This window comes from Lycium barbarum, chromosome 12, assembly GCF_019175385.1.
Source record: "Lycium barbarum isolate Lr01 chromosome 12, ASM1917538v2, whole genome shotgun sequence".
Taxonomy (NCBI): domain Eukaryota; kingdom Viridiplantae; phylum Streptophyta; class Magnoliopsida; order Solanales; family Solanaceae; genus Lycium; species Lycium barbarum.
Window position 1 is genome coordinate 85,155,057 of NC_083348.1, and position 11,448 is coordinate 85,166,504.

The 11,448-nt window shown below is 33.6% G+C and overlaps 2 protein-coding genes across 2 annotated transcripts; one reads left to right on the top strand and one right to left on the bottom strand.

Moving 5' to 3' along the window:
* Positions 1 to 224: 224 nt before the first annotated feature.
* On the top strand, positions 225 to 3,694 carry LOC132621633 (uncharacterized). Its single transcript, XM_060335969.1, has 3 exons — positions 225 to 2,264; positions 2,453 to 2,543; positions 3,213 to 3,694. The coding sequence occupies exons 1-3, from the start codon at positions 363 to 365 to the stop codon at positions 3,401 to 3,403; spliced, it is 2,184 nt and encodes a 727-aa protein (XP_060191952.1). The 5' UTR covers positions 225 to 362; the 3' UTR covers positions 3,404 to 3,694.
* Positions 3,695 to 5,252: 1,558 nt separating this feature from the next.
* Positions 5,253 to 7,416, bottom strand: LOC132621893 (CBS domain-containing protein CBSX5-like). Its single transcript, XM_060336364.1, has 2 exons — positions 6,960 to 7,416; positions 5,253 to 6,265 (listed from the first exon to the last, which is right to left on the bottom strand). Exons 1-2 carry the CDS (start codon positions 7,292 to 7,294, stop codon positions 5,404 to 5,406), a joined length of 1,197 nt encoding a protein of 398 aa, XP_060192347.1. The 5' UTR covers positions 7,295 to 7,416; the 3' UTR covers positions 5,253 to 5,403.
* Between the last annotated feature and the right edge of the window lie 4,032 nt (positions 7,417 to 11,448).

Genomic DNA, 11,448 nt, shown 5'->3' on the forward strand with positions numbered 1-11,448 from the left:
TGATAAAATAAGTAAGAAATTCACTTATTTTTCATTACCCAACCGAACATGAAAAAATAAATAAAAATTCACTTATTTTTCAAAAACATATTCTACATGAAAACATTTTCGTCCATGCCGAACACACCCTAAGTGAATGGATTTTGGTAGACATAAATCTATTAACAAATAGGTTAAGGTAAAAATTGATAATTTGGTAGACACAAATACCCCTATCCACTATCTTATTCACGAAAATGCTTTTCTGTCCCAGAAACAGAAAATGCCACCAAACTCTCAGTTCAGGACCTTCAGCTTTCAGCTGACAAAACCACAGAGATTGGATTCTTTTCATTAAAATCTTCCATTGAATCAATGCTAAAATGAATACCCTTATCGCAAAAAAATTGAATCTTCATATTTTCCAACAATTTTCACCTTCATATTCATCCATTTCCAAGAAAACCTCATATCACATTTATCCATTTCCAAGAAAATTTCCCTGTACTACCAAGACTCTAACTTTCTGTTCTGTTACAGCTTTTGAATCATTATCTTGTGGTGGTTGGGATGACCCAAGATTCATTGATGATCCAATTAACCCTGGTGAGTCCAACCAACTTCACAATTTTCTTAATAAACTAGGAGTTAATGATAAAAAGTTTGTCTTTGTGTACCTCTTGGGGTTTGTTTGTGCTTTAGCAATTTCAAGGGTGAAAGTTTCCTCAATTATAGCAATTCCAGGTTGTGTTATTGTTTTTGCACTTGGGTTTTCAATTGGGGTTTTTAATGGTGGTAAAATGAGCTTAGATGGTAATAAGAGATTGCATCAAGATCAAATTTTTAGAGGTTTTGTTGAGAAACTCAGGGAATTGGTGGCTTTTCTAAATGGCTTTGATGTTGAAATTGGTAACTTGAAGAAGGGTGTTAGAAAAGGTATTGTGTATAATCAAATTACTGTGGAAGATTTGCAAAGTTTTGACAAGAGTCTGGAATCTGTGAATTTTTCTGCTCTCAATGCTAGAAAGGTTATAGAGGGTTGTATTGAAAGTTTGTCATTTGAGGGCCAAGAATTTGAAAGAAATATCAGTCAAAAGTCAAGTAAGAAGAAGAAGGAGCCAGGGAAATATGGCTTCGACTTCTCTCAGATTGCTGCAGGTTTGTTTCAAACAAAGTCGGGTTCGAAGTCTAGTAAGATGAAAGATCATGGTGAGAGTGAGTTGATGGACACAAAGATGAGTGGCTCTAAGCAAGGGAATATCTTGAATTCTGCTACTAAAGAAAGACGTTTAAACTCATCGTTTGATATGAATCTAGATGGCATTAGTGGCACTTCGATGCACAGTTTTGATGATGGTACCACTAGGCAAGACAAAGTGGATGAGAATTTCAATTTTTCCGAGATGGATAGTAATACTGTTAAATCGGTTTTCAACAGAGAAGAGTATAGTTATCAGACAAGCAGAGTACAATTCATGAGGAACCAACAGGTGCCTCATAGAACGAGTCATCCTAGTAAATTTGAATCTTGGGCATCTGATGATGGCTTAGTTGATTCTATGGATTTTAGTGTCAATATGGAGCAAACTAAAACTGAAGCATCTTTGTTGCATGAAAATAATGTGGAGAATTTAGAAGGAATAAGTAGCCACTTCGGTGAAAAAGAAAATGATGAAGATACTTACAGGCATTTTGTTGGAGAGGAGATGAGAGATCATGAAAACGAACCCTCCATGGCTAGAAACGAGGCATCAAATGAATGTGAATTTGATTACTCTCCATCTTCAGCAGGTTCCATCGATTTGCAATTTAATACGTACCTTACTGAGGCTAATTTTCTAGTTAAAGAAGCAAAGGACTGTTTAAGGAGGCAAGATAGTGAGAGGCATGCTGAGAATGCGTTTTACGAGTCTGCCATATTGCTCTCAAAAGCTATAGATATCCGGCCCATGAGTTTATTGGCTGTGGGACAGTTGGGAAATACTTACCTTCTTCATGGAGAACTTAAGTTAAGGATCACTCGTGATTTGAGAGCTTTACTAACTGATTCTGTATCGGTCAATAAACGGACTAAAATACGTGATGCGCTAGATGATACGGTTCCAAGGAAAGACAAACTTACATCTTATCTTGTAAATGTCTGTGAAGAGTGTGAAGAATTACTTATTAAGGCAGGAAGACAGTATAGATTGGCCGTGTCGATTGATGGGAATGACGTGAGAGCCTTGTATAATTGGGGGATTGCTCTCTCGTTGCGTGCACAGTTGATTGCAGACATTGGACCTGTAAGCATCTTCTTTCAGATAACTAGGTTACTTTAACTAATTTTTTTGTTCTGGTGGTTTGAACTGAAAATCATCATGTAAAGGAATTAAATCTCATATTTTGGACTAATATCAAGTAGCATAGTTTAGCGGCTTTGTGCTCTTTTCTAAAGCTATCAGATTGTCACAGTTCTTCTGACAAATTCCAGGGCGCTGCACGTGATGCTGACAAAGTTTTCTTGGCTGCAATTGATAAGTTTGATGCTATGATGTCCAGAGGAAATGTTTATGCACCTGATGGTATGAGAAATAACTATTCTTCTATACTGTAATTTAATGTCTTTTATGTGTACTAATCGATGGTCTTCTTTCTGCTTTTTGTTTTGTTTTGATAAGAAAACTAGGGAGAAGTATTTGCCATCACTGCTGAGAATTATGGACTTATAATCATTCCAGTCATGACCATTGTTTTTAAACGCTTTTCTTCTTCGTCCTCTCTTTTGCTATGGAGTGTAACTTACAAGTAATGGAATCTATCGACAAGAAATGAGCTTTCCCTCGCACTTCTTTCTTCATAAGTTTGTAATGTTTTTGACTATTAACTAATGAGAGGACAAAGCTGGTGTCATCTCAGCACCAGCTGACATGCCGGATCACCTAGATAAACTATTGCACACACTTTTTTTTTTTTAATCTTTCTGCTTTGCTAATCTTTAAGTGGAAAGTGATATGATATCTTTGGCGAATTTGAAGTTGGAGAATAACAAATGAACTAGGAAGAGCATGCGGAAAGCAAATATCACCCCACCCCTCCCATTTATGGTGCTCATTGTTTTTGTGATAAAAGCACTCAGCTGTTCATTGTATAGCTTGGCTCATTGGTACTGGGATCTGTCCCAAAGGAGAATAGAAGAGTTCTGTTTTTGGTAACTTGTCATGTGGGCTTTAAGACAAATTTTCTTTGTACAGCTCTTTTCAGATGGGCCACAGCATTGCAGCACAGATCTCGCCTACGACCTAGAACTAGTAGAGAGAAGGTGAAGTTATTGCAGCAGGCTCAAAGGTTATACAAAGATGCCCTTCAGATGGACTCTGATAACCTTCAAGCACAAAAGGCCTTGTCATCCTGCATATCTGAGCTCAAGTACTGGTATAGATAGTCATATGATGAATGAAAGTTATCCTTCGTTTTGACCATTTGATAATATTAAGCCCTTGCATAAGCCAAGCTTACACATCTAGCATTACTGTATATTTGAGATAATAAGCAGGGAGCTATTTCTTTTCCTCAAAAATTGTTGCTTCCTACATACAAATCTCTCATTCATCTGTCAATAATAGACAAATCAGAAGGAAACTCAGGCTGCTGTTTCTTGATTAGTAAACCACTCAATTGTACTTTGTATCCTTTAATTTACTCCAATTATATCTAAAGTTGGAAAGGAAACCCTGTCAATCAGCCTTTAAATCTGCTAAAGGTTTAAATTTTCATATATCTGCTAATGACAACTACTAGCTTCAGTTTTAAGGTATTCGGCAGGTTTCGACGTGCCATTAGCAGTTGTATTTACACGGTTTGTGGAAATTCTTTCGATTCTGCATAATTGTTTTCACTTGTCCTTTATTTCATTTTTCATCACTAACGTATCTACTGGTGTTACTAGAGGTTGATAACTAAACGTAACTACTCGCTAAATTGAAAATCAAAACTAACTTATGTTTACATTTTTTTTTTTAATGGAGTTGCTGAGAGAAAAGGATTTTTTATGAGTAAAGCCAACACACGACATACCACACAGACAGAGAGTCCTGAAGACATGTTTTTTTGTCTTGTTTTTGTCACTTGCTGGTGTTAGTTATAAAAAGCTGGCATTTCATCATCAAGCTGGCATATGCACTTGGAAAGTCTTGTTGTCCAAAACACATATGCATGTAACTGAAACTGGAATTATTTGGTGACTTGACATCATTCATTTTATGCTAAAGATGGTAATTTTTCGTCCTTTTTTTTAATTATTATTATTTATAACGGTCATATACGTTGATTATTCCACTAGGTATTTGCTACCTCCACCAACACATGTATTATTTATGAAGACTTACGCAAATGGAAGCAAATCACCTAGTGGCTTTTGTGTTTGCTAGGATTTGAACTCTGATATCATGATTTTCACCAACTTCATTACTGTTAGGCCACACCTTTCAGTGTCGGAAGGATTCTTTTGTTCTCTTTCGTTTTGCTGGTCGTGTTAATTTGGCCAATTCATTTCATAATTAGAGTGTGTAAGATTCTTAATGAAATACAATTAAATTACCTTTATAAGTAGTGAGTTATTAAGTTCTCAAGGAAATTTGCTGTCGCGGTCTTGACTTTCCCTTAAAGCGATTGAAATCTGCAATACTTTCTTAGTGAGGAAATTGATAACTTGTTAGCTACTCTGTAAACACAATACTACCTTTATTTTCCTCCCAAATAATCTTATTCAAAAAGTAAATCTTATTAAACTAACAGACTATCTAATCTATCCTTGCTCCAATTCACTATAGATCAATTAATTATTCAACATAAGAATACTTAAAGAAATTTTACTTTGGGTGGTTTTAGCATTACGAAATTGTAGTAATTCTTCTTGGCGTTCATTTATTTTGATAAATTTGATAGTTTTAGAACAAAGAAATTTGTGACAGAAAATTCTTCTCATTGTCCATGCTTTTTATCAAAATGGTTGTGTAATTTCATAGCACTATACTCCAGAAAAAGACCTTGTTTTCCTTGCCAGAAAGTAGGTATTCATTCATTCAAAGGCCATTCATTAGTTTCTAGATTCTTGGACTAAAATTAACTATCTGCCAAAAAAATTGTGAGCATCTGGATAATTGATTGAAAAGTTTTAGTCCACACAAAATTCAGATTTGCTCTCCTTTTATATACTCAAAAATATCGACCAAAAGTCATAAGATTAATACTGATAGGTATTTTCCAAACAGGAAAAAAAAAACAGAGAGAGAGAGAGAGAAATAGTACATGATAATAGTTCAAACAAATTGTTTTCCAATCACCACCAATAAGCCTTCTGTTCATTCAAGCAAAATTTATGCAAACATAGTCGCATTTAAAAGACATTTAACAATATATATATATGTGGCAAATATGTGTTCATTATTGCTTTGATGTATTCTCCCTTTCTGGTTTACGCCTCGCATTAGCAATACTCCTGAAAACTTCCAGAATTCCTTTAAATGTTACAACTCCGATCAAATTATGAGCCTCATCCATGACCCAAATGGAATTAGCACGATGCGCAAGAGCTTGAATCATCACAGCCACCAATGAACTCCATGGATAACAAGTAATGGCCTCAGATCTTCTTGCTGAAGAATATCGACCTAGCACAGTAACTTTGCTTAAGCCTGATTCATCATCTGAAGAACAACTCGAAGCAGAAGATGATGATGAAGACAGTGAAAACTCTTCATCTATTAGTTCCGCCATTGCCCCAAGTTTCTTTTCTTGTAACCTCGTCTTGACCAACTCGATCAAGTCCTCTGGAGGACCACCGTAGTCAATGTAAGTCATGAGATCACCAGCTGAAAGGGTCGCGATTGCTGCTGCAACCGTCTCATCACAGTAGGCCAGAGTGAAGGGAGAGATTTCACCAATCAATCGGTTGTCTTCATCGACAACTGCAACAGAGCTCTGCTCAATATACGCTCGAGTAATGGCATCCAAGGAAGAGATTGCAGGGTCATGATAGCTAACAGTCATCATGTCGTGATTTATGATGTTGACTGATTCAATTGTAAAAGTGGGCATAGGAGAGAAGACTCCAATGGAGTTCAGAAGGAACCGGACAATGTCTTCCTGCATTAGCCAGCAGTATTCAACACCGTTGTGATTCGTGGGACTCAGAGATGATGCTTTGCTCAAAAGTTTTTTCCTCGAAGGGGTGCTCCTGTAGTTTTGAATTGGTATAACCAGGTTCTGGGCACCTTCAAGAATGTAATCAATGGCTTCCAGCAAGCTGAAAAACACAAGAAAGACATATGAGAAGTCTGCAATCATATCGAGCCATCAATCTACTATGCTTGGTAACATAGATCATTTGAATTAAATTGATACATCTCACTCGGATCTCATTTACTATAGCTTTGTGGGTTCACAATTATGACCCATAATTCACAACCATACCAACAAACACAAAATAAACGAGATTACTCTTCTTATGGTAATATGTCTCAATCTCAAACCAACTGGGGCCAGCCAATACTATCAACAACAAAATTAAGCAAAAATAAAATGTTTAGCAAAGCATCAATTGAATGATACACACATGTCAAGCCTCAAAATATGGTTAGATCTCAATGTGCCAAAGGTTATTATTCACATAAACAAGAAAGCAAAATCAGAAAACGGCAAAGTTAACTAATGAAAAAGTAGATCTAGAATTTGAATAAATGAAATCAGAATAAACAAAGTTATAATGAAAAAAGTTGGGATCTTGATTGCCCAAAAAGAATCTTTTTTCGTCTCAGCATATTCTTTAGCAGTATCCCCACACATTATCCTAATCTCACCTCTGCTTCCAAATACGAAAAATATACGTTCAAGAATCTATAGGAAAAAAACAATACATAAGCTATAAAACATCATAATAATAATAATAATAATTCAATGCGGTGGATAAAAAAAAAAAAAAGAAAGATCCAAATTATTACCTTGAATTAGGATCCAAATGCCTGACAATAGAATTCCCTATAGGCAAAATCTTGTCGACAGGTGTCTCAAGGGCCTTAGAAGGATCCCTCAAATTCTCTTCTTTACATAAAAAGAGAATCACATCAACCATACAGATCTTCCCTACACAGCGACACACCGAATCCTCCCCACCCTTGTTAGAATGGTCACAACTCCAAACACTTACATGAGTCTCACCGGATTTTTTCAAAGCGGTCAACGCCTCAGATACAGTGGCTTTAGCCGGAATTGGCTTTAACGCCGGCTTACCTAAACACAGGTCAGATACCTCACGATTCAAAAAACTTACTGCCATACAAATGCAAGAATGTTTTATACCAGATGGAGACGGTGACCGGAGATTATTATTTTTTCTCGGAAAATTGGATTGATGACTTTGGTGATGATGTGAAAAATGTGAATGCAAGGTTGAAGATAAAGAGGAGATTGAGGTATTTATAGGTCGTTAATACTGGCTATAGCCGGTCACAGGTGACCTATTCTCCCTTTTTTTTTTCCTCCACTCGTTTTTTTAAAAAAAAAAATTACTTTTTTACTACACTTTTTAGCTAGAGGTAGGTTCGTAAATAACGAGAAAGAGAAGGAAGGTTCTAGTGAGATTGTTTGATATGTCGAATCTATATAGCTGTAATTATTTATTTGTCTTTATCAAATCAAACCTACTTTTATTTAAAAAGTTACAGTAATATTGTACTTTTGTTTGGTACGATTTGATGTTAACTTTAAAATAGAATAGAAGTACTAATTGACTAAGTTTGGTGTTAAGCAGATAGTGTTTGAATCCAAATCGAATTAATTTAATTACAGACACACGCATACATGAGGGGATCCAGGTTGTACAGTACTCCTCTAAGAAGAGAGATGGTCAATGTCAGGGATTTCATTATAGTTGAAAAATCTATTAAAAAGAAGAATAATTATGGAAAAAATTAATTAATACACCTTTGGACTTTGAAAATTTATTTTTGGATCATAAGGAAAAAGGGTCAGAAATTCTTTTATGTTGGAATGGATGGAGTATTATTCGAGCCGAGGGGCTATCAAAAACAGTCTCTCTACCTCCAATAAGTAAGATCTGTGTACACTCTACCCTTTCCAGATCCTATTTTGTGGGATTGCACAACGTATGTTGTTGTTGGATGGAGTATTATTGTCTGCTAATTCTGTAAAAATCCATAGTTTTGGCTTGGGCCAAGTGATTACTTCGTTCTCCGATATCCAAAATAAAATTTAAATTTCGAATCCACCTATAATATTTTATACGTTTTATTACATAAATTAGACAATAACACTACGCAAATCGTGACAGGCTCATGATCTCACATATTAGTGCGTTATTTCGAAAATATAAAATTTAATTTATATATCAAAATTATTTATAAAATAGTTACCAATATATGGAGTAATTTCTATTATATATAAATGTGGTAGAGGGACAAACAATGCAATCAATTTCTGTACCAAGAGCAATAACAATTGTACTATAAACTCGGTCAAATCTCATTGGTCATTGAATTTGTTATTCATTCTAATAATGAAAACGTGTATTAACAGCAATATCAATTGTACTATAAACTTGGACCAACCTCATTGGTCATTGAATTTGTTATGCATTTTTATGAAAATGACTACTTGGCCACATTACTAAAAATATATGTCCAAATTACTTGTTCATTTACAAAATTACAATAAAATTAATTAAATCTTTCCCATCTTACCCTCTCCGTCCCATATTACTTGGCTACTTAATATTTATTCTCTTCTCATGTATACACGTGTGTTCTTCAATTTTAATTCTCTGACACATTTATTCCTCCGTGCACTTTTACTTGTTCGCTTTTGATTTTTCAAGTTCTTTAAGAATTAATAAATGAAGTACTCCCTCCGTTCCATATTACTTTGCCACATTACTAAACTACTTTTTTATCTCACGTAGACATATGTCATAGTACTCTGAATATTTATTCTCTTCTCATCTATACACTTATGCACTTTAATTTTAATTCTCCGATACATATTTATTTCTACCGTGCACTTTTACTTGTTCACTTTTAATTTTTCACGTTCTTTAAAAATTAATAAATGAAGTACTCCCTCAGTCTCATATCACTTGGCCGCATTACTAAAAATATATGTCCAAATCAATTAGTGCACTGAGAGCAATATCAATTGTACTATAAATTTGGACCAATCTCATTGGTCATTGAATTTGTTATGCATTTTAATGAAAACGTGTATTAAGAGCAATATATCAATATCAATTGTACTATAAACTTTGACCGACCTCATTGGTCATTAAATTTGTTATGCATTTTTATGAAAACGTGTACTGTATTTCTGTCGGTTACTGTACTAAGAGCAATATCAATACTAATCGTACTATAAACTTGGACCAATCTCATTAGTCATTGAATTTGTTATGCATTATTGTGAAAACGAGTATTTGGTTACATTACTAAAAAAAAAAATATTCAAATTACTTGTTCATTAAAAACCCCGATAAAATTAATGAAAATTTTCCCATCTTATTTTCTCCGTCCCATATTACTTGGCTACTGAATATCTATGCTCTTCTCATGTATGCACGTATGCACTTCAATTTTAACTCTCCGACACATTTTGCACTTCAATTTTAACTCTCCGACACATTTATTTCCTCCGTGCACTTTTACTTGTTCACTTTTGACTTTTCAAGTTCTTTAAGAATTAATAAATGAAGTACTCCCTCCGTCCCATATTACTTTGTCACATTACTAAACTACTTTTTTATCTCACGTGGACATATGTCACAGTACTAAATATTTATTCTCTTCTCATCTATACACGAATGCACTTCAATTTTAATTTTCCGACACATATTTATTTTCACCGTGCACTTTTGACTTTTTTACGTTTTTTAAGAATTAATAAATGAAGTACTCCCTCCGTCCAATATTACTTGGCTACATTACTAAAAATGTATGTTCAAATTACTTGTTCATTTATAAAGCCAAGTATAATTAATTAAATCTTTCCCATCTTACCCTCTCCGTTCCATATTACTTGCCACATTACTAAAAATATATGTCCAAATTACTTGGTCATTTACAAAATCAAGATAAAATTAATCAAATCTTTTTCATCTTACCCTTAGTAATAAATGTTCTTGAAAATAGTCAATTTTGATTAGAATGTATTTATTGGAGAGAGATAGAGGTAAGATAGTAAAATACATCTTTTATTTATGATTTCTTAAGGGGCGTGCAAAAGGAAAAGTGACAAGTAATATGTGACGGAGGGAGTATATATTTCACCATAACATTCATATTTATTGGTATAAGTCTCAATAGCCTTGGCAAATAATTTAAAAATGAGTAATTAATGTGAAGGATAAAATTAATAATAAGAACAAACATCTTTCTCTTGATATGTTAACATGGACAAGTAAAAGTGAACGGAGGGAGTGATTTTTATCCCCGTTTTCCTTCTTTGTCAATACTTTAAATGTGAAGAGAGGACAAACAATAGCAATGCAAATTTGTACCAAAATTTATATAAATTGTACACTTTAACTAACTACTTTTTAATTCCACTTAGATATATTTTCATTTCGGAATTAAAATTTGGTGATTTACAATATAACATAAATTTTTCTAATTTTGATTTCTTTGTAACAATTCTTTTTATTTATAATTGTTAATATAAAAAATTATAATATATTTTTTAATTAATTTAATAAAAATATTTTATTAGTTTTGCTTTTAAAAAAATCCAATATATACAACAATGGTTCTTATGTTTGGATCTGAACAATTAATTAATTGAGATAGATATCTATCGGTATACATATAAGATATTAAAGAATTAAAAAGAAAAAATCTAGATTTCAAAATATTAATTTTCCCTTATATTCTTACTAATTTTCTATTGCACATCGATGAACAACTTTCATTGTCATCATTGTCATAATAGTCAGAAAACAATCCGACTCTTTCCATCTCAAAGACTTAATTCGATCACATGTTTTTATTTTTTAAACTCCATTTTCTAAATATAACTAAAGTGATGGCACATAAAATATATTTTGTATATGTTACTAGATATAATAACAATTTTAGAATGTTTTTAAAAGTTTTTTTCAAAATACAAACCTTAAAGATTGGCTAATTAAAGTGAATAAACATAAATGCACGGGCATATATTGCTAGTTAACTATAGAAAACCCGTCGGTTAGATATTTTCAATTTTCTATCACAAGACTCTGTGCCCGGGCGGATCCAAAGTGATTTTTTTTGGGTTTGATTAAGATGTTTTAGCTATTTTCATGAGCAACTCCGTCTTAGAATTGAAATCACATTAACTAAAGTTAGATCTTAATTTTGGTATTTAGCGTAACGTAAGATGCATATACCGGGTTGTCTGAACTGTGACAAAAATAGGTCAACCGAACAATTAAAGGGTAGAAACTGA